This window comes from Notolepis coatsorum, assembly GCF_963971535.1.
Source record: "Notolepis coatsorum genome assembly, chromosome: 10".
In the NCBI taxonomy this organism is placed as follows: Eukaryota; Metazoa; Chordata; class Actinopteri; order Aulopiformes; family Paralepididae; genus Notolepis; species Notolepis coatsorum.
In genome coordinates, this window is record NC_140174.1 from 94339455 (window position 1) to 94364271 (window position 24817).

General features: G+C 45.1%; 1 protein-coding gene across 1 annotated transcript in view; it reads right to left on the reverse strand.

The window, feature by feature from the left end:
* Window positions 1–24817, reverse strand: part of cabin1 (calcineurin binding protein 1) — a 247311-nt gene that overhangs the window by 75683 nt on the left and 146811 nt on the right. The window contains 3 exon segments of the mRNA XM_084323492.1: window positions 12739–13431; window positions 13574–13670; window positions 13770–13933. Coding sequence (XP_084179618.1) covers window positions 12739–13431; window positions 13574–13670; window positions 13770–13933 — 954 coding nt within the window.

A 24817-nucleotide genomic window follows, 5' to 3' on the forward strand; every position in this document is an offset into this window, starting at 1 on the left:
GAGGCAAGGCCATGTGTTGCATCACTGCTTTGGTCTACTTGAACTGCAACATGCCAGCTAGTTTTTCACCTGTTTCCGGTGTGTATGTGTGTATATACAAATGTGTGTGGGAAAGCGGCTGGGTGGCGTAACGGAGATTGGGCTCCAATGCAAGAGACTCCGGTATCGAATCCCAGTCTCAGCATTGCCTTCGACTTGGGCCGGCCGTCGTACTGGCTCATTTGGCAGAGTCAGCGGGTGGAAAGTCGATGGGTGGGGATTGGACGTTGTGGACAGCGACTCCTACAGGTCGGTTGGGTGACGCCTGCACAGCAGAGACAGGAAGTATCGGGGGCAGCGTGAGCCTCCCACACGTTACTCCTCACCAATGAGAGTCCGCGCTGTCTGGTGAAAATATGCGACAGGCTGCCTCCTCGTGTACTGGAGGGGACACGTGATGCAAGGCTTCTATCCTCACTACAACCGACCAGTGGGGGGCATAGTCTAGCAACGTTCAAGACACGGGAGGGGAGAATTGGCAATACGAAATTGGGATGGGAGAAAAATAGAAAAACTTGGGAGAAAAAGTGGATCCAAAAAAGAATGTGTGTGGGAAATACACAAAATGCCTACACACTTGTGTGGTGCACATAGGCCTGAGACAAACCTCTGCTCCATCTCTTCCTCTCTGCAGATATGCAGCAGAAAAGAGGAAAACTAGCAATGGTCGTAAACTACCTCCAGAACAGGCTGAGGAAGGACTTTCCTACATCCTATCATAACTACCTACCTCATACTATATAGTCTACCCATATAACGCTGTATGATAGCATGTACAATAGTGCTGTTATAACAAAGTTACGCTATCAAAGACAGGTCATACGTACCCGTGTGATATAATTAGAGGTACTGGATAACTGTCAATATGACAAATTGTATATTATTTGTAAGCTGAAGTAAAAGAAAAAGAAAAGAAAAAACACATCCAATCATTTTCTTGCTCAGACCCTACCTGCCAACACCACTTTCTGAAAATAAAGCCTAGTTTGTACTTTTAAAAAGTTATAGGGATGCCGTGATCATTATTGGCAGATATTCCGTATAATAAGAGATTGGGGGAATACCGATAATGCTTTCTAGTCGCAGATTGCAAGAAACTAAATTGGTGACCCAAAAAACATGAGCCAATAGTGGAGTTGGTGTCATTGTCGCATGCTAACTGTCTGAGACAGATGTGACAAATACCACCTGTAATGTAAACTGACCTATAATACTGCTGGTACCAGCTGCTATAACAAAACAAAAAAAGTGGGCGGCTACGTGGCGCCCCGCTCTTTAGCTGGTCGTCCACAGTAATACACATTGGCCGTATTACGGGGAGGGAAACTGAAGGGTGGGGATCGGGCCTTGTGGACAGCGACTCCTACAGGTCGGTTGGTGCGCCTGCGCAGTAGAATCAAGAAGCGACGGGGGCTAGGCCCCTCCAAAGCCCAGACCCCCGACGCTGAAAGATCGAGCCGCGCAGGTGAAAAGATGTGACGGCTGTTACCTCGAGTATCGGAGGGGACTCGTGCTATGTATGACTTAGTCCACATTGCAGCCGGCTTGTGGGAGGCAAGAAACAACGTTCGAAGACAGGGGAGGGTTGAATTGGACGATATGAAAAAAATTGGGATGGGAGAAAAATAGAAAATGGGAGAAAAAGTGAAAAAATAAAAAAGTATGGCTCATACATGATGGGCATCGGTGGCAAAACACTTTATCGGGGGTAAAAATGAACACTATACATATATATGAAAATCAAATCAAATTTATTTGTAAGGCCCGACAACACATGTTAATGTCCCCATCATACATATATCTGTAGTTTTTATATACAATGGAGCTCTGAAAACTGATGAACAAATCCAAAGCAACGCCTCTGCATTATGCCCGGCTGATTATTCATGAATCTAGCTCCTAGTACAAACCAGCACCAAGATAGCGCAGTAATTACGTGGAGTGTAATACATCACAATTTTAATAGCAGTTAAGCAAGGACTAGTCTATCTTATATGAGATAGAGATCACAGAGAGATCATTGGTAGTGTATTGAACTACCACAGGACCTAGCATGTCCTACCATGCTCTGTAAATAACTCATGTACATATACCGATATGCCCTACTTTGTTTACTTGTTTTATTGCACAATGTCGTTCTATTGGATTCTATTATATATTACTCTTGTATTATGCACATCGTTGCGGGCAAGACGCCCCGCATTTCATTGTATACTTGTATGCCGTGACAAATAAAACTCTTGACTTGGATTAGAGAATGTGGGGCGTGACACCCCTTCCTGACAGCGAGCGAGCGAGAAAAAGTGATTAAAATGTATTCGTTTCAATCAGACTATCCTGACCTGCCGCGAGCGACAGCGAACTGAACAGCGATGTCGTCCACCCCTCAAATATTCGCTCGCTGTGTCTCTAGTTGAGCGATTATGCGGCAGAGACCCGCCCCTAAACACTTTTTATTGGTTGAGAATCGCAGGCTGCTTTCAGAGCCATAGAAGACACACACAGACACGCGCCGCCTCATATCAGGACAGTGTTCGTCTCCAGTTCGCTCGCTCGCTGCCTGTCAGGAACAAGTGTGAGGCGGCGGCTTATTAACGGACACTGAGGAAAGCTCTGTCGTTCCAGAATGGACTTCTTTCACAACCAAGGAAGACTCAATATCGCCGTCCATTTCCGTTAGGGACATTTACAAATTAAACATTAAATTAAACTGAAAAAAAAAAAAATTACATTTTACATTACGGCTTCTCAGTTACAGTGGGTGACAATATTGTCACAAGGAAAGATGAAATTACATACCTGGGTTCCATCCTAGAGGCAAATTTTTCCTGTGACAAAATGGCATCCAATGTAATCAAAAAAGTCAACCAACGACGAACTAGATTCTTGTACCGGATCTCCTCTCTGGTAAACAAGAATACCCTGACGACTCTGGCAGGAGCACTCATTCAAGGGTACTACGACTATGCTTGCACCTCATGGTACCAAAGCACCTCAAAGGCGCTAAAAACAAGATTACAAACATCACAAAACAAACTGGTCAGCCTACTACTTGACCTTACTCCTAGAACCCACCTCACCCCTGCCCACTTTGACTACCTAGGATGGCTTAGTTAGAGTAGACGACAGAGTACAGCAACTTGCAATGGGCCTGGTCTACAAGATACACTACACCACACCACACAGGTACCCATGTACATGTCGAAATACTTCCCAAAGGTCAGTGAATACCACGGCCACAACACCAGAGGGAGTTCCACAAATCATGTGCAACCCAGATTCGAAGGGACTAAACACATTTCGCAATTACAACAACGTGGAACGCCCTACCCACAGCCGTAAAAAGATGTGAATCCCTACCCACATTCAAAACCGCTCTTAAAGAGCACCTACGGGAGGCTGCAATTTGAAACTGGCCACACTAAATGTCCAAACCCCCCCCCCCTCCTAATAGACAGTCTCCTCCACACCATATGTATATATTTTCTCCCCACTATGTATATTTTTTCTCCCACCCACCCACCCCCTCCTAATGTACAGTCTCCTCCCCATCATATGTAGATATTCTCTGATAGGATCTATGGGTAACAGTAGTGTATATTTGCATATCATATATGTGACAAATGTAACAGTACTATATACCTGTATGTAATTTATGTCCCTATGCCATACATGTCATGATGTCATGTATGTTGTGTATGTCATAAATGTCACTATGAATTGAAAATGGGGGACCCTGATGTAAACAAGACAAACGTCTTTCTCTGGTCTGCATCCCTATAACAATTGTGTGTATTGAGCCGTACTGTATTGTACCCATTCTGCAATCTGTTAAATAAAGTTTTCATTCATTCACGAATTGCGATTCTATCTCTACCATTTATTTTGACTGCCAGTAACATGTTTCTATTCAAATGATTGCATTTGTGTTCCATATTGAGTGGACTAAACTAGAAAATAAATCTTACTGAAGGTTTACAATGAGTAAAGGTTTACATTGTTGATTCAGTGTTATTATTTTCTTTGAGACCTATTAACACATTGGGCGCCGGGGGTTGTGCCCATCATTGTACCCAGTCTGCCACGTTGAAAGCCTATGGAGATGTTTACCTTCTTTGCAGGGCTATCACTTTTAAAATTGTATTGCTATATTGACATTACTATGGCCCATTCAACATCGATTATCTATGGTTCAGGATGTGGGAACGTTATATTTTTTCATTCATACATTGTTGTGTTAATACCGTCTAGAATATAAGTATGTTTTTAAGGTTTTCTGCTGTAATTCCAAAAACGAGTTATAGGCCCTGACGCATATGATAGATTATCGATTGGCGTTTCTTTCCTATACACGCTATATTAAAAAATTCAAATGTATATGATCGGTATACATTATGCTTCATCATGCGTGAAGGAAAGGGGGGGGGGGGGGTCGTTTATAATTCATTGATCGTCAGTAACGGCTTTATTTAGTATGGGTTGATATGTTGAGCAGATGGTTTGCAGTGAAATTAATAAACAATCGGGCTGAAAATAACGTTAGTGTCCTCTTACCGTTCACCGATGAGACTGGAGGAAAAAGATCCCAATTATTTGACGCCGATCTCCTAGATCCATTTCCGGTTTGTATGGCACAATAAACGCAGAAATCATATCGATTATTGCGTTTCGAAAGCGATCCAAATGCACTATAGTGTTTGTAACAAGATATGACTGTCGGAGGGATTTCCTCGACGCACCGATCAGCACTTCCGGTTTTGGCGAGAGTATAACTCGCCCGACCATCCACCAGGCGGCGGTATTGAGGCGTTGCAATCTCATACAGGGTGCTGCTGCAGTCCGGAGGGAGGCTGGATGAATTATGAATGCCATGGCGAAAAAATGAAATATTGATCCCAAAAACGATTTACGCCGTTGTTGGCGTTCAACGCATGGCGGGCAAAAACGGCATAAGTCGTTTTTGGCGACCAATGTGTTAATGTGTCTACCCCAGTCAAATGGGAAAAGCAACTCAAAACAGCGATCTAGAATTAAGTCTATGCATGCATTGAATAAAAAATCGTGACCCCAAGAATCGAAATCCAATTGTGAGATTTCCCGAATTGCTTATATCATATTATAATAATACCGTACTTTTCGCACTATAAGCCGCACCTGACTATAAGCCGCAGCAGCTAAATTGAATGATGTGTACATATATAAGCCGCACTGGACTATAAGCCGCAGGTGTTTTAATGTTTAATTACCATATGTAATTAGCATTGGGACACAATACTGTCGGACAAATAACAAGAATTAACTCATTTACAAGTTGTATTAAGTTTAGCAAATAAGGGAACAGATAAATAACATTTCAATGCAGTCAAAAAAGCAATATTTAGATTTTTACATTTTCAGGTTTGGTCACGTCGAGTCACATATAAGCCGCACCGTTATATAAGCCGCAGGGTCGAAAAATGGGGGGAAAAGCCGCGGCTTATAGTCCGAAAAGTACGGTAATCATATTAATATTATAATCAAGGAGCAGATATTATATTATAGCAGATATTTGAGGCTAATATTCAATTGCAGTAAACGTGAACGAATTTCTGTCAACATTTACAGTAACGCAAACCCTGACACGCAGCTGTATTTAAATGAACTTATGGATAATATAATAAGTTGTGCAATAAATAGAAAAGTGCATGGAGTCTTTAAATAAATAGGTCAATCTAAATAAGAGAAACATGGGGTAATTCAGGCAGCCCATTATCTCATCAACAACATATCTCAACATTGGAGCACTATTTAGCCCTTTTGTGGGTAAGCTAAGGGAAAGCTAGTGATCTCTATTTTCATACGATCCCATAATTTTTGCTCTGCTGTTGGCGGGCCAATATTCCAAATTCAATGTCAGCCTTTACGAAGTCTCCAAAAACAAGGCTTTTCATAAACCCTAACCCTATATATATAATATAATAAATAAATAAATAAATAAAGGCTACATAATGGCTACATTATACGACCAAAGTGTCTCCCAAGCGGCAGATCTGTGTGACTAGCGTTAGGTTATGACTATAACCAAGTTCTGTTAGTTAGGGGCGATGCTTGGCATCGCCTTCTGCACTATCTCGCGTACGTGCACGCGTACTGAATAAACCACAAATGTACCTCTAATACCAGTATTAGTCTGACCACACCCCTCATCAGCTTACCTTCATAAGCAGGTGTGTGGTCACCTGCTCTCCTCCTTCCCAAGCTTTCACCACAAGGTGAGGACAAGGGCTGCAGCGGCGTCCGATGCCAAGCATCGCCCCTAACTAACAGAACTTGGTTATAGTCATAACCTAACGTTCTGTATCGTTAGTGGCTTAGCTTGGCATCGCCTTCTGCACAAGGGAGGCCAAGCGGAGCCACTTGGCTGACAAATACACCCCGCTGACAGCCCCCCAAAACCATCAGAACAGGGAGGGCCGAGCCCCCCCGACCCCCCCTAATGGAGGGTAGCCCCCCTATTAGGGACGTCACGGGAGGGCGACGGACCCGACCGCGCGAAGAGGCACTCAAGCAACTCAACGCACAGGGTGAGCAGACCGTGGCTTGACCCACGACTACACACACGCACAACCCGCATGCCACCCGGGAACGAACGGAGGAACAACCTCGTTACTGCCCCCAGAATCACGGGGTCAAGGGCAAACCCAACCCCGTGGCAAGGCCGTAGCAGCGGAGCACGAAGGAAGACCCAGACCCACCAAAAGGACTGGACTCCCTGGAATGGGGGCCCGGAGAAGTCCATGATGCCAGCATCAAGACCCCACCAGGTGGGCACGTAGTGCCCCGCCCCCCACATCGCCAGCGTATTCGGACAAAGGCCCCTCAGTTACTGCACCTGGTATTCCCAGGCGGAACCAACCAGGCCAGTAAGCCGAGCGGGCCCCGTCCCCCCAATAGTACACCGCCTGGCACACTGACCCTGCAGAATAGGCAGTCAGCATGGCCGTAAGCACACAAAAAAGGTTAACCAACGGAAGCAGGCAGCGCACCGGGGAAAAAACCAGGCAACAGGCTGTTAACCCTAGCCTGGAGACTGCGGACGAGACAGGCGCCAGAGGGGACAGCTGAACACAGCCGCCCCGGCGGAAGGAGCGTAAGCTGGCGGTGTTGCATGACCAAGCCTCCATTGAACAACCCCCACCCAGAGGGGTCGAGGCAGAGAAGGCTGACACGATTGGCAGACGTCATGAACGTGCAGGGGCACCCTCAACCGGTGAACCCGGGAGTTGACACTGCTCCAACACACCAGGGAATCAACCACCTCGGTGTTACCCAATGCGGTGGTTGTTCCTATAACCCCTCAAGAAAAAACTCCAAAACACACCTGCGGGTATACACCGGCTATACCGCAGTACAAGTGTTTCAGTTTCCAAAAAGGGTTAACCCAGGCCTACGGGTCGCAAACATCACTTCGGACCGGGCCTGGCGGTACGGGAAGCACAGGGTCACCAGAGGAGGTCAAAAAACCACCCCCACAGGCCCCTCTTCGCCATGCGTGAGAGAGGAGCGAAAAACAATGGAGAACCAGCCCCTAAGCACACCGTACCTGGTATTCCCCGGCGGTCTCCCAACCAAGTACTAACCAGGACCAACCTGTGTAGCGGCCGAGATCCGACGAGATCGAGCGCGTACAGAATGGCATGGCTGTAAGCCATGACGACAGTGCTGAGTAAAAACATACCCAACCAGGGTCTCCATAGCGCTTAACCCTGTGACACCCAGACCGACCTGGCATTTTTCCCCCTGAAAAAAGCCCAAGTCCCTCAGGGTACCAGAACAGCAGATCTGCATCCCCGGCGGACAACGGGTTCAACTGATCTGGACCAGCGTGACCAGAACCAGTCCCGTGCCCTAACCACGCCGATATGCCCCAGGAGAAGGGCAGATATGCGTGTTGATCTTAACATGAAAAGAAGGCGCCACCCAGACGTCGGGACGAACCGCGCCTGGTGGCCCACCCCAAGGGCGTGAGACCCCACTACATATGTTCAGATCCATTCCGTCATCATCCCCCAGACATGAACGAGAATCCGTCGACAACCCACCCAGGTCATGGGATGTGGTCGCCGGAAGAGGAAAAACCCCCATCTCAGTTGCTTTATAAAAACGCTGTTTCAACCACAAGCAACCAAGGCGTGCCAGTCAATCGCCTGTTTACAGCGAGCTAGCACTATACGTGCGTCGGGACACACCCCCATCAATGAACAGGCTATTTAGACCTGTCATTGAATCCCCAAGGCGCCCAGGGGAACGACAAGAGGGGTGTGACACTCCCTAACTCCAACACTTCTGGAATAGAAAGAAGGAAGCATCAACAGTATGTATCCCAGTCTACACAGCCGGGGTAAAAAATGTTCACATTTTTACATCCCACCACCCTCCCATAGGAAAGAGACGGGGATCCCCAGAGAGACTTCCCACGCGAGCTGTACAGATTGAAAAGAATATATTGCACCTTGAGCCATGTAAAAAACTGGTTTTAGGGCCTCCGGGGAAGAGGCACCGAACCCATACACACTCAATAAACGAATTGAATCGAATATACATACAATAGAAAAGGACCCTTCTAGAGGGTCCACTCACTTTGACAATCTGAGGAGGAAGGCTCTGTACTCTGATGGAGGCTTCCTCACATGGATCACATGGAAGAAGGAGTCCGAACTCACAGAAGGCCTGAGTAGGCGCTTGGTGAGGAGGAGCCCTGACCACCCCCCCTGAAAACAGATCCATCACATGGACCTGAACAGCACACGGAAGTCCTACCAACAGAGACGCGCACGGTGACGTACTCTATGGCGGGGGAATTCCTGCGGTGCACACGCCCAATATACCAGGCCGTGGGACCAGGAACTCCCTCCCCCCCCCCCCCCCCCCCCCCCCCCCCGTAACGTGCCGAACCGCCACGTGACGGGAACCTTGAAGGACAGGGGGTGTACCCCTGACCGACAGAACAATGGGGAGAGGAAAGGTTACCAGTACCCCTTTACGACCCACACCCATGATACGACGTAACGACAAAAAGAGAATATGACACAGTCATAGTCAGCTCTATGAAGCGTTTCACAGCTCCACACAGCGCACGAGCTAACCTGCTATCTGATTTTACTAAGGAAAAACACAGAATAGAGAGGGCTCTAAGAACCCCGGTCCAACATACACATGTGCTTCTGTGGCCAGTACAACCCAGTTGTAGGTCACATGACACACACAACCCATCATCATCACAATGAGAGAATACATCATTCTTGATTAGTATCGACCACAGGCCTTGCTAAGCACACGACAGCAACCAAACCAATTTCCCTTTAGGAAATAAGTTTCTCCAGCAGATTTAGCACAACCTCAGCAATCAAGCTGAGAGTTACATCGTATCCCTACCACACAAAAGACACAATTAATGCACAACATGTCTGATAGGAGGTGATAAAGTCCCCAGGGAACCGGGGGGGGAAAAACACAATCCTCCTATTTTACCCTCAATACGGCCAGTTAAAACAGGAAAACCTGTTAATGTGTGAACTCACTGTCCATTGTCATTACAGTCTGAGAAAGAACATTCTTTTACTCACTCGTCACCAAGCATAGCTTCATAGGTTAGTTGCCTTAGTAGTGAGTACACGGTACACATAAACACCATGATGTTTCTCACACAACAACCAGATCAATACATCACGACCTGCACGGAGAAGCTACTGCCAGTGACAAAAACAGCTCACACACAACCCGCAACGTATCTCAAATGCATTGCAACAACACACGTTTTGGGAAAAAACACCGTCATTCACAATACATTTAGCAAGGTAAAACCAGAAGACGTGTTATGAGGGTCTGGCCAACCCCGTACCTGCCCGGAACGCAGATCAGCGAAGTGCAGTCATAAGCCACCGTAGAACACAGCCCTCTTTGTTGACGCAATCCCCGTCTAGGCTCAGGCAGGGTTGACGAACATCCCCTGTCAAGGATGACGTCGTGGTCAAAAGTGTAAAACATGTTAAAAATCAAAGCACGTTCAACAGAATAGCATCAAGCTAACGGCTGCTCCAACCGTTCGGGTGCTATCGCTTCCGCTCGCGAGACGCCGATCTACGACGCACGCGATCAGGAGCGAGCTCCCGGCGGCGCGCGAGAAGCCAAACTACCCCGCGCCAGGCCACCGACCGGCTAACCGTAAGCTATGAACATGTAAACAATGACATAACACTAGCGTTTCCGTTAGCCGGTAATTACCGGTATTTGTCCGGCAAAATCTCTTGAAGTCCGACATATTTAATTTCTCCGGTCTTAATGTCCGGTGAAAATAATTCCCTGAGTCTAAGCACAATTTGATTATTTGAATTGTATTAAAATAGGCTAAAATTAAATAGCCTATGCGATGAACGAAACGATCATTACATTTGTTTCCTCGTTGCTTCTAATAATGACAACGACGTTGTCAGCGAGAGCTTTAAAAACGTAGGTCTCGGTTCGCTTCATCGGACCAAACGCGAACCAAATATAGGAAGTGATTATTATTACCACTGCTCGCAGCACTCACTGCAAAACAAGCACACTGCATCTAATCTCTCTATCTATCTATCTATCTATCTATCTATCTATCTATCTATCTATCTCTCTCTCTATCTATCTATCTATGTCTGTGCATCTTGGGAAGAAGGAAGAAAAAACGCGGCTTATTATTATTACCGAGGCGCGCGGCTTATTATATTATTAAAACGGCTACTTGTGGGCACTCATAAAAACACCGTGGTCTACAAGTTGTTTAGCGAGAGGATGGTGGTAGGTAATGTGCTTCAATAGAACAATGGATCAATGCCATGTCAAAACTCGGCTCCGCTGATCTGGGCTCCGCAGTACACACACAGACACACACACACGCGCGCGCGCACACACAGGATCGCAGCCACACACACATTTCCACTGTCCAATAGACAAGCGCCCTTTTCGACCGCGTGACATTGAGGTGGAGAGAGTAGTCACGCAAACCACGATAATGTTGCCATCTCTCTGCTTTCTCAGTTCTTCGCTTGATATAATTAATACAAATGTCCAATATAACGGAATTCGTTAGCTCATAAAAATGTGATTATAACAGACTGCTGTTTAGTGTGACCGACTGCCACATACGCGGTCTATTTTATTTCAAGTCAGCAGCAGCACGGAGACGGAGTATCGAGGGACTTATTTTATTTGGAATATATTAATGACTGTATACGCAAAAGTAGCCTAGTTTTAAGTAATAATATTATAAATCTACATGCCTTGAGGATGACATGAGCCTGCCTATCAATTGTTTTAAAGCTCAATAAACTATGACCGGAATTAATCTCATTTGTCCGGTAGTTGAAATCTTGCAGGTCACGGAGACCGGCAACAATTTTTTCTAACGGAAACCCTGACACTCACCCAGACAGGCCGCCGTTCTGAACCCTCCTCACTTTTTAAGAGAAAAGAGAAAACAAGACGTCAACACCGCTTCACAACGGTGACATTAACACGTCCGGCGGAATCAGCACAGTACCAACTGGCCTGTATAGCTGACTTTGAACATGAATCTGCCGCTATCGCACATTACATGCACATATCCCCTCGTGAAGGAATACTCTCATTTGGATATGAAAGATGGGGTCTTAACACGGTGACAGAGAGAATCCACTCGTCCAGAACACACAGGGATCACCAGTGTCAATGGTCGCGGCCCACTAGTTAAAACTATAATGGTCGCCAGACCAAGGCCTTCTGTCGCCTAGACGGCTAAACAAAGGACCCTAGCCTGGGGCCGGTTTCCATAAACTTTGTCTAGTAGCCCCCATAGCACTAACAGACAAGTGGAGCCCGCCAGCAAACACTACTCACCCAACCTGGAACGCACCGCTCCTCACAACAGCGGCATGTCCGACAGTTCAGCTGTGGCCTGACAGGTTTCACCCCAACAAACACAGCAAGGAACTGCAGTTGAGAAGCATGCAGCGGCGTGCTCCCAATACGAAAACCGGTGGAGGGTTTGTAGAATGATCATCATCTTCTAGACACTCCAGTACGAAGACAATATCGCCGTATTTTCTCGAAAATAGTGAGAGAGAAAATAAAGATATGATGTCAACGTATCCTTGTTTCCCAAGCTGTTCCTAATCCAATTTCTTCCATCATGGTGTCAAGTGTGGGGATCTACCGAGGCACCTCTTCCTTGTGGTGAAAGCGAGAAGGAGGAGAGCAGGTGACCACACACCTGCTTATGAAGGTAAGCTGATGAGGGGTGTGGTCAGACTAATACTGGTATTAGAGGTACATTTGTGGTTTATTCAGTACGCGTGCACGTACGCGAGATAGTGCAGAAGGCGATGCCAAGCTAAGCCACTAACGATACAGAACGACAGTGCAGCACCCAGGCAGTTAACTGTGACTGATAACACGTTTAGGTTTTATAAGCCTGCTTCACAATTTATAATAATTTAAGTCAGCGGGGAAAGTCCCTACTCTTCATTGGGGGTTGTGTAGCTAATTCAGTCTTGAGGGATTTCCCAAATCCATTTAATTTTTTCAATGATTTTTCTCGAATGCATAACATAATAATCAGGCAATTATGAAAGGGGAGGCACATTTTCAGCACTAATTAGGTGCTTGTGTGTGTGTGTATCTGATTCTGTGTTTGTGTCTTGCAAGTACCTGTTTAATGAGCATGTAAGTCTCCGACATGATCTTCTCGATGCGCCCCAGGTCGTAGGTCATGACCTTCTGGCCTTGCTGCCACACCCTGTAGGCATCCAGCAGCAGAGTTTTGCCCGACTCCACATCCTCCAGAAGCTTCCTCTTCCTATTGGGCCTTCGGAGGAGCCCCTGGTCGGCGCCGCTCGCTGCCGCCGTGGCCTTGGCCGCCTGAAGCTGGAGCTGCTGCCTGGAACTGATGCTCAGCTCCTCCAGGGATAACTCCGGCGGGCGGCTGCTGCTCTCGGCCACCTTCTCCCCCGGCTCCGCTGCAGTCCTGGGGGCCTCGGGCTCCACCAGGGCGCCCTGAGAACCGGGGGTGGCGGAAGGCCTCCTCCAGAAGCCCGTCTGAGTGTCCAGCTCCATGGGCTCCTCCGGCCCTGCCCGGGGTCCCTCCTTCACGGCGACCTCCGCCTTCCCGGACAGGAGGTCCTGGGGCTTCTCGGCCGAGTCTGCGGTCGGCGGGGCGGCGGCTGCCGGCTGAGCCTGTGGCGCTTCCCGGGGCCCAGTCTCGGGGCCCGCGACTCCCTCGGCGAGCCCGGGCTTCTTGGGCAGCACGTGTTTACCGTCCTCCGTGCCGGGCCTGTTGGACGTGTCTGTCGTGGTCATCTCCCCCATGGAGGGCGCGGGCGTTTTGGAATGCTGCTCTGACACCTGAGAGAGCGAGAGCGAGAGAGAGAGAGAGAGAGAGAGAGAGAGAGAGAGAGAGAGCGTCACGCTGTGCCAAGTGGGCACAAAGCCAGAGGTAGGAAAGCACAGAGCTACTCTTGGCTCTTTAAAGAGAGTGGTTCCTTACCCCCGTCAGACTGTTCAGATTGTCCTCCAGGACTTTTACATTTAGGAAAAACGCTCTCTTGGCCAAAACCTGGCGATCCACATCGCGTAAATATTTCCTTCGGGGCGCGGGAGAAGAAAGGGAACAGGAGATAAAGTTAGTGATAGATAAACAAACACAAACCCAAAACAGACGTTTTAAGACGCCAGCACCTTACTTTCCCTGGTCGGGTGTTCGCTGGAGCATGAAAGAGACTTTCAGCAGAGTGTCGTGGTCCTTGAGCTGAGACAGCACCTCCAGCAAGAGGACAATGGATCGGTTCATATGAGATGCAAAACTGCCCGGGCGATCAATCTCATCCACTGGAATACGCCAGATGCCCTGGTGGAGGAAGAAGAGGAGGAAGAGGAAACATCAGTTCAGCATCGTTATATCAATACCTAAATCAAACTGGTATCATGCCGTCTGGCAGACGGTACTGCAGTCTCAGGTCCACATCCAAGAGAACACCGGACAGCTACTTCCACCGGGTAAACAGACTACTATATTTTATCCGCTGGTTTTGACCTTGTAAAAAAAAGAAATATACCTTGTAAGTTGTAAGTTGTATAGTTTGTAAAGATTGTATAGATCGTTGTGTATTGTTGTTTACAAATGTATTAGGGTTGAGGAGCCGGGAAAAACAAGCATCTCACGTTCTTCTGAATGGATGTTTGTTTAAAAAAGCTGTGAAAATAAAATAATCCGATCATGTCATGCTTAACACTTTGATTGCCCAACCCAAGTTTTCTCGGGTTTACCCCCCGCGGGTTGAATGCCCATCACGAGAATATTCGTTTTACATTTTTTTTAATTTTTATTAGCGATCTGAATTCATATTTCATCAACCGAGTCTACAGTTGGTAAATCAGCCACCCCAGGCGCTCAGAAAAAAGCGCCCCCTATCGTCTCCCAGATGGTAATTCACCCTTTTGGATTGGACTCAATGAAAATGCATGGGGGAAAAAAACCCGGACTCCACATTTTACTTCTCACGCATGTAACCGGGGCCGATCAGCTTCATGTTGGACCCTCAGAGCAGCGGGGATCAATAAAAGGATCGATTTTTGGAATGGTCGATCAGGAATTGGAATAATCCATTTGGATACCATCTGATCTCAGGTAAGGAATCTATTTTACCAGTCTTAGGATAATCAGACCTGTTTTCACGGAGATATAAGCTTTCCCCCTATATGTGATATGGCTGTTTTGACTGTGCGAGTGATAAGGAAATAAGAGAATCGATTTACAGCTTGCGGCTCCAGCGTGCATACGTACACATACTATCAATAATCTAGCGCTTATTTGAAAACGATTCATAAATAGGCCGAACAATGACAACGTTCTAGAATATTACAGTACATCAGCGTTTATCATGGATTATTTTTTTTTCTTCTTGAAAACAAGGGCTTTTCAAAATGCTATAAAACGGAAATGAACCGATAAAAAAACAATCCGCTTCGACAATGTTGACTGGAAATGGGTCATTGATAATGCGACGGGCAGATTAGACACATAGCCATAATTTAAAACATAGATTAGGCGATATTAACGTTAACATTGAAGTGGTTGCTGGGCATTCAAGGGGGTAAAAAGGAAAACACGGCCGGCTCTGAAAGTGTTAAGCAAAGCCTCGACTTTTATATGATCTAAAGCTAGAGAGAGGCTGGTGCCTCGTATTAAATCAATCTACAGAGAGGCTGGTGTCTCGTATTAAATCAACCTACAGAGAGGCTGGTGTCTCGTATTAAATCAACCTACAGAGAGGCTGGTGTCTCGTATTAAATCAACCTACAGAGAGGCTGGTGCCTCGTATTAAATCAACCTACAGAGAGGCTGGTGCCTCGTATTAAATCAACCTACAGAGAGGCTGGTGCCTCGTATTAAATCAACCTACAGAGAGGCTGGTGCCTCGTATTAAATCAACCTACAGAGAGGCTGGTGCCTCGTATTAAATCAACCTACAGAGAGGCTGGTGTCTCGTATTAAATCAACCTACAGAGAGGCTGGTGCCTCGTATTAAATCAACCTACAGAGAGGCCGTTATTGGACAGATTCAACTGGTTGCAATGGTAAAAAAATAATTAAAAAAATAAAAGGCAAGCAACAGTGTAATCTAGGCCAGCGGTTCTCAAACTACAGGTCGCAACCCAAAGTGGGGTCGTGGGTAGGTGACAGTAACTCGCGCATTGGCAAGTAAAATAAATAAATAAATAATTAGTTTTATGTTCTGGCAACATATTTTGGCTAAATATGGCTAGTTTTATAAATGTGTATTGATAACATAGTGCTGTAATTACATTGTCTAATAAATATGCATAAAAAAATCAAGGGGCGCCCGAGTGGCGCACCGCATACAGCACTACGGTGCAACACGGCTCGACTCCCGGACCCGGTGATCTTTGCCGAATGTCTTCCCCGGTCTATCTCCCATTCCTCCTCTCTCTCTCTCTACCAGACTGCCCGGTAGCAAAAATCAATAAAAACGTACAAAAACATAACTTGTCCGAAAGGACAAGTAACATGTAAATATGCATGATCAAGTTCAACAACGTGTGCTTTTATTGTGATATTCCTTAAATCCATGTTGAAATTACGCGATACATTAAGTGTGGGGTCGCCAAAAGAAATCCTAAATAAAATGGGGTCGTGGTATAAACATTTTTGAGAACCCTTGATCTAGGACATTCTGAGCGTTTACATAGTCAAGACTGCTCCACTACATCCTATGCAGTTTCCGGTCTTCAAAGCACCACGCCGTGCAATAACACGAGGAAACCATTAACACGGAGGCTCGGAAAAACCCAGAGGGAGAGGAAAAGGTAAAGAGGAATTAATTTGAGCGAAAAAATCATAGCATTCATTGAAGGAAGTCTTAATGAGAGGATGGAAATATTTGCTACAGGAGAGCTCCTGGCTGGGCTGTGTAGGAGGAGGGGGGGCTGAAGGGCTTTCTCTCTGGGCACACGCCATAGGCTGCCTCATTAGTGCACTGTTCTGTCTGGCTTCATCCAACCACAGAGAATATCCAAGTGCATTAGAAAAAGGCTATCGGATTACTACTCCTCGTCTAGGTATTGAAGGATTTGGGGTGCTTTTTCAATGTATGTGATGTATAGATTGGGGGGAGATGATCACAGCTAAAACGGTGAATGTAAAATGTGCATGGAAGACGGTGATAGAACGGTGACCAGTGGATTGAATACACTGCCAGCGAGAGAATGTTTGTTGACATTCCTTGTAGGAACATCTGAGATAAGAGCAAGTGTCTCCCAGAGCGAGGGAGAGAGGTTCATATATATATTTTTTTTATTGGTCTTTTTCCCCCTCCATTTTCCGCCGATTTTCTCCCATCCCAATGTTAGTCGTATGCCAATTCCCAGTCCCTTCCTGGTCGCTGCGCACCTACCCCCCACAGTCAGATCATCTGGGAGAGTGGAGGCTACCACGTGCTTCCTCCGACACACGTCCAGCCAATCACCGCTTCTTTTCACCTGGCAGCGCGGATTCTCATTGAGAGGGCGTAGCGTGTGGGAGGACCACACTATCCCCCTCACGTCCAATCCGCGCTTAGCAGGCGCCCCGACCGAACTGTAGGAGTCGCTGTTTACAACGACCCGGACCCACCCCGCCAGCTTCTCCCACCCTCTGATACAGCCAATTGTATCAGTGCAGACGGCCAGCCAAGCTGGTGACAACCCCGGAGCTGTGAGCTGGATTCGAACAGGCAAATCCAGCTCAGCTCCGGGGCTGGTGACGAACGCAATCTCCGCTCGGCCACCTAACCGCCTGAGAGAGGTTCATCTTAATGAAAGTTTAATGGTGTAAAGGTTATTAACGCAGTTGTCATGACAACACGTCGCATGACAACCAGAAGGCGGGGCCGTCGTTGCGACGACGAACATCTTTAAGTCGAACGGTGTTTCCGGGTGTTGAGCAGACTAGAATCTGACCAAGAGCGAGTAGGACTGAGATCACACAGAGGACACTCTCTCCTCTCACGAGAGAGGGGGGGGGGGGGGGGGGGGGGAAGAATGCCACAACATCATTAGCTTCGGCTAACACGAGGAGGGTTCAGGCTAACGACCAGGCCTGACCGCTATTGGACATAACAGCAAAAGGACGATAATCTGAACACACCGAAAGATCATTAGAATAGACTCTTCAAGGACAATAACATCTGATAACATCTGATTATGAGGTTCTGTTTATAGCAATAAAACAACGCTTTTCCTCATAAGGTATCTCACGGTGTCGAAGTGTCGAATTCTTACGGAGGTGGAGAATTAGTATGGTTTATGGATTGCACTAACGGGGGAGATAAGGATCTTATCAACTGGTATCGGAGACGTCAGGACCATTAAAATGACACAACGCAGAGGAATTGGATGGAGGGCCAAACAGACGAAGACGTGATACTGGCCAGTTTGATCAGGATCTTACAGTATGGAAAGCACAACAACAAATCTGTTCTCTGCAAAGACGGGAGAGAAGAGGATCCAGAAAGAATTAATTGCGCTCGAGATCGATGAGCCGACCGACCGGTCGACTGAGGCACTGTGTCTTCTAATGCAGGTGAGCTGGGCTGGATTCTGAAGAAACCCATCCCTGTGCAGATGGTGGTGAAGACCATGTTCAATGGTAAATCCCTTGGCACGGGGGAGAGGGAGCTTCAGACACGTGTGCATGCGAAGAGCACAAGCTGGCCATACCAGGATGGAACAAAAAAATTAGACTGCTCTATCGGCCTCCACAGGCACCGGGGAACGTATTCCTCATCATAACCGACAGGTCCAGATTGTCAGATGACATTTCCAGAGCCACTGGAGAGGAGCAAAAAAAAAGAAAAAAAGGCTGTCAAATCAAATTGCATTTCAGAGGATCTATATGCTGAAAATGTGATAAAGCCGGCCTTCTAACATACTGTATGAAATAAATACAAATTGACAATATATAGCCAATCAAACTCAATAGTGCTAATACGTATACCAACATCAACTCCACCTCTACTGCTTACAAAGGCTATTCATCATTCATTTGAATGATTTTTTTCTTCTTTTTTTTCTCTCATCAGAACCAGTGGTTAGAAGACCTAGTGGAAAACAACCCCATAGCCTACAACAGCTGTTTGAAGTAGAGATGATTTACTGCTGTGCAGTGCGACGAGGCAGAGCTTGGGGAGGCTTCAACCGTAGCGTGGTGGGAGGGGAGCGTGTTCACTGGGATCAACAACAGATCGAACGGAGGGGAGTTGTTGTTGTTCCTCGGCACAGAAGAAACCACCAAACCACCGCAGAGGTGTTCGGGCAGAGCAGGGCAGTGACTTTACACACATTACGCAGACTTTTACCAGCAATGATTTTTAAGCATCTGTTGTTTTCTCTTTGTTGATGTGGTTGATATGTCAATACTGGGCGGCATGTGCAGCCGCCGCTACTAATGTCACGGACACAAAGTCTAAGTAGAGATTAAGTTGCATCACAATAGACCGAAGACACGGGATGAATTTGAGACTGTGATCCTCTTTACTTAGAATACTATTATTACAATCTATACACCACTAAATATACCATGTATACCATTATTATTAGGCTATTATTGATAGAATATACCGCCGTTCTACTATTATTATTACTATTCCATTATCTTTTTTCCTGCCTGTACCCCCCCCCCCCCCATGCTGTGATGACATCTGAATTCCCCCAAGAGGATTAATAAAGGAACACTTGACTTAAGAAAAAAAAACAAGCCTGTCTAAGTCTAACCACGGCTTAACGGCCAGCAATCAATGTATGAAACGGGTTGAAATTTCTTTCAGCAAATTCACGATAAGTGATGAGAAATCGTCTAGTGTGCTGAACATTGTTACTCAGCTGATAGAGTTGTGCCCTTCCTGAAGACTTGTCGTACAGAACTTGTAAGTCTCTTTGCATAAAAGCGTCAGAAATTACTAAATGTAAATGTAAATGTAGTGTCCTATAGCTACTATCGAGCAGAAGAAGTCGGTTCACTCTGTCACCATCTTGATAACGGAGACTAACGAGACCGGACCCCCATCTCTCTGAACAGGGTTGTCATCCGTATCTAAGAATATGTCTTACATTTCATTGTTTTTCTTTCCTATTTTAAGTCACTGGTAAATTCCTGACAATACAGGTTAATTTGGTCCAAAAAGGACCATTTATGATTTTTCCACTTAGACCACTTTATATGCACGCACCGAAGCCCTTAGTTACCATGGCAACCACTCACTGTGCGATTACCAGCCTTTTAGCAGAGATCTTTATTCATTTGATACATAAATAAAAAAATATCACATGTAATTATTTTCTCTGAATGTTTGTTTTGTAACATTAGTCAGTAGTTTCAAATTTCTTTATTATTTCAAGTTTCTTTATTATTCGTCATACAGAAAACTTTGCATGAAATGTTTCTTTCTGTTTCGCTCCTGAGAGTGTGCTAGATAATAATAAGATAGTATAAATAAGTATAATAAGTAAGTTCAGGTAGTAGTTCAGTGTTATTGATTCCTCCATTCAAAACTACAGGAGCGCTCAGTCTCATTATATATACTGCAAAGCTATAAAACAAACAACCTGATCTAGCTACAATGATAAATTAAGCAGCCAACATTAAGTAAGCTTGCTAGCTGCCATACCCCTTTGACATACAAACAGGAGCTTCATTGTAGCATCTTTGAACAGAAGTAGAAAAACATTAGCTTAGTGCTGATTGCGGTTAGCATAGTGCCGATTGCGGTTAGCATAGCTAACGCCAGTCAATGTTTGCTACTCAATATATTAGTTTGCCTTCATGAATTCATCTGAATGTCATACTCAAGATTTGGATTAATAAATGTAATGTAAATGTTAATATAATTCATGTAATGTTAATTAAATGTAATCTTTTATGACCCTGTGGGAACGCTGCATATTGACGACTAACTGCATTTGTGAAATGTAATTATTAGACTAGAAGTCTTTATTTGTCATGCAGTTTAACACAAACACGCGAGATGGGCGACCCACAGGAACACACACACACACTGAGTCGCTGATGAAATGTCACTCTGCACTTTTCCCATCCCGTTGTCCTTCCCCCCATGGGCAGCCGCGAGCAGATAGGGCGTCAACGTGAGCCGCGCCCCCGGGGACCAATCCAAGTGCTCCTGTCCGTCTTCGTCAAGGACGCCACAGCGTTAGCGATCTGTTGTGCATGTTTTTCCATTGGGTTTATCTTATCGGGGGGGAAACCCTTGCGAGCACGGGGAGAACATGCAAACTCCACACAGAAAGGCCTGGGAGATACTCCACCTGAGTACCTGGAATCATGGAAACCTGGTCCCCAAGCGGGAATCGAACCCTGGACCTTCTTGCTGTGAGGCGACAGTGTTAACCACTACACCACCGTGCCGTGAAAGCTGTTGTACAAGACACATGTAGCCTAAATATTTACTAGCAAACATTCATTGATGATAGCAATGCTAATCGCAAGTTAGCGATATGCTAATGTTTATTCACTTGTGTTATCAAGGGGATAAGACAAAGCTCAAAGTGTGTTGCTGGTGAATGGAGCTAGCTTGGTATCTGGCATACAAAATGACTCAACACATTTATTTCTGTAACTTGAATGGATTCTGAGTTTACGTCCGAGTTTCTATCTTACTATTTTTAAGCTACATCAGTATCTATAACATGGAAATTAAACTTGTAAAGCACTACTATGCATCATATTTTAAGTGTTTTTCTATTATTGTATAGTGTATTTACTATTTAGTATCGTCTTCTCTAACCATATCCTTGGGTGGCGGATCAGATTGGGGTCCATTGGGCTGTTCAATAATGCTCTTTATATGCACTCATGTTTTCATTCTATTGTATTGTTGTGAATATAGATTGTGAATACAGGTGAGTGTCTATTTGAATATCTTTGTAGCAGGGTATGTAAAGATGTTTACCTGCTGTTAACTCTGACCCCACTATGGACGCCCCCACCAACTTCCTTTTCCTGTGTGTATATTATATATTATATATTATATTATATATATATTATATATATTATATTATACCCCCACATGTTCTGTATTGAACCTGATGAAGGTCACACAGGCTAAACGTTGTGCCCTAAATAAATTCACATTGGGAGCTATTTAGACACTAGGGGTGGGACAAAAAAGATCCATACTGTGATACATCATCATACTTCCTCTTACAACACGGTATTGATGCACTGGCGCCAAGTATCAATATTTATTTAAAAAAATCTAAATAAATAATACAAATAAAATTATATATATATATTTTTCTTTTGCTTGACAATCCCATTTTACTACAATCAAAATTATTGAAATGAGGTGAACATACTGAAAACATATCCGATTAGATAAAACAGTATATATATAAATCTTTATTTCAGATGGTAACAAAGTTTTCCGTTGGGGACATAATTAATAGTTAATAATAATCAAGTTGTGGTCAGAACCAGTTAACATGCAACAGCCCGTATACGGGCCCTCTTTAGGACGATTTGCCCACCGGTGCGACAAGGCACTTTGCCGAATTAAAGCCCTTTTTGTTGCTGTTCGAATGCCACCTCACCTCACAGCGGTTCTTTAGTTACATGCCGATATGTCAGGTGTGCGACTTTGTACATGCGAGTGTCAGATTACCACCCTGGACTCCCGAGGCTCTAGAACTGTCAATCATTCGCCGATTGCGAAAATGATTGGGACAGGGTTGTAGCCAATGTAGCTTTCCAATGATACCCCACGTGGGGTTGTGGGAATCAGGACCCTCATTTATCAACGTGACGTACGCACGGATATGTGCTTAACCCGTGCGTACGACCATTTCTAAGCAAAGTGTGGGATTTATCAATTTGAACATGAACTTGACTTTGTGCGTATGTCTGCGCACAGCCCAGAGCATGCTTAGCTGACGCCCTGTGGTAGAATATGGGGACTGCAGACGGACGGCATAGATCAGTTTCATGCATTAGTTTCAACGCGGAAATAAGCTTGACTGACGTGTTCTGTATGACCCCCGTAATTCATTATAGTTCATTGTGAAATAGCGATATTAGTGTAATTATTGTCAAACCCTAAATAGCATGTGGAATAGGTCTTTCTCTCCGAATGAATGCAGGTTTATATATATAGCGTTATCGGGTGCACTGACTGCGCTCGCAGGAACTGTTTTCAGAGATAGCATCAGATAGGGATGAATGAATGAATGAGGGGCAGTCTAATTGCAGAGAGAACATAATATTAACTAGAGTCCACTACCCGAGACACCTCCTTCATTTGTACCGCAATTTGGGACCCAAATTGGAGCTATAAGCTTAAAAGCTTTTCCGTGCTTATTTGAGAAGGTCCAGCTGCAGAGCCGGAGAGACAGACAGCAGAGAGACAGACAGATAGACACTGTTCCACAGTGTGTGTGTGTGTGTGTGTGTGACCCCCCCCCCCCTCTGGACCACCTCCCAGTAGAGACCCCCCCCCCCCTCTGGACCACCTCCTAGTAGAGACAAGTTTTCTGAAATGTATGTTTATATATGCAAATGAGGCACTTCCTCATTAAATATGTGGACATTTATGGATGCAATAAGGCAAAATGAAGTAAAATAAACAACTAAATGTGTGTTATTGACGTTTTATTGTCACTAGTTTCATAGAAGACATGTTTAGGAAGCAAAATATAACAAAATCTCAAAATCAACAAAAAATGTATACCGGTATTTGCCTATTCACCTGCAGTGTCTCGCCTTAATCCTCATCTTAGAGAAGTCTCTACTAGGAGGTGGTCCAGAGGGGGGGGGGGGGGGCTGAGTCTCTACTATTAGACTAGTAGTCACACACACGCACGCACGCACACACACCCACACACTGTGGAACAGTGTCTGTCTGTCTGTCTGTCTCTCTGCTGTCTGTCTCTCTGCTGTCTCTCTCAAAATAGTATAAGTGCTATCTTGGCCCTGAGAGTTGCTCTCCGGCTCTGCAGCTGGACCCTTCTCAAATCAGCACGAAAAAAGCTATAAGCTTATAAAACGATTTAATATGCTAAACTTCGTTTTAAATTCTTTAATTCACATTTGTTTATTTCATAAAGATTTTCCCGACATAATGCTACCTGCCCGGACCAGATCCGTGACTCTGTTGCGATACAGGTGAATTATCTACTCAGAAAGCTTATAAAACGATTTAATATGCTAAACTTTGTTTTTAAATTCTTTAACTCACATTTGTTTATTTCATAAAGATTTTCCCCGACATAATGCTACCTGCCCCGACCAGATCCGTGACTCTGTTGCGATACAGATGAATTATCTACTCAGAATAGTATTATAAAGTGGCTATCTTTTATGCTGTAGATCACTGCTGGTATGTGCGTGCAGAACCTTTATTTCAGCGGGGACTGTAGTATTTATTTGACGTTACTGTACAATATATGTGTATTAAAAGACAGAGCTGTCTTTTATTGTATTATAATAATTATTAATATTAAAAATAAATGAAGAAAGGCATTCTTATTCCAGCATGCATTAATGACACCAACGGGCAACGGCAAAACAGTGGTTAATGGTCTTTATTAGTGTTTGCGGTGTCCAGGCAGCAATGGTCTTTTAGGAAGTTAATAGATATAATATCCGACATCACCGTGTACAACACGCTTCCCTCGGCTTAGTCCACTTTTCCACATTTCATGGGGGTGTTCCATTACCGTATATGGTTAATCGGGGCGGTTCTGGTATGCAAATACTTAAAACAGTGCACAAGCTCCAGCTTAGGAGCAAGGTGATATTTATCAAGACAACTGTGCGTAGGACCTGTGTACGCACGTGTGATAAATCCAGTTTTTTTGTGCGTGCACACATTCTAAATTCTGTGCTTACGTGTGGAAATAGAAGGTTTTCTAAGAAAACTTGATAAATGAGGGCCCAGGGATCTAGGTGAAAATTTACGAGCGAAAACAGGAAGTGAAAAACATGAATGGAATGGAATACTGGAGAACATTCCTTTTTGTACAGTTTACAAAAATCCCTCTTAACCCATCATTGTACCCTCTCTGCCAGCGCTATAAGTCTATGGAGATGTTCACCTTCTTTGCAGGGCTATAACTTTTTAAATTGTATTGCTAAATTGACATTACTATGGCCCATTCAACATCAATTATCTATCGTTCAGGATGTAGGAACGTTTTACTTTTTCATTCACACATTCATACTAAA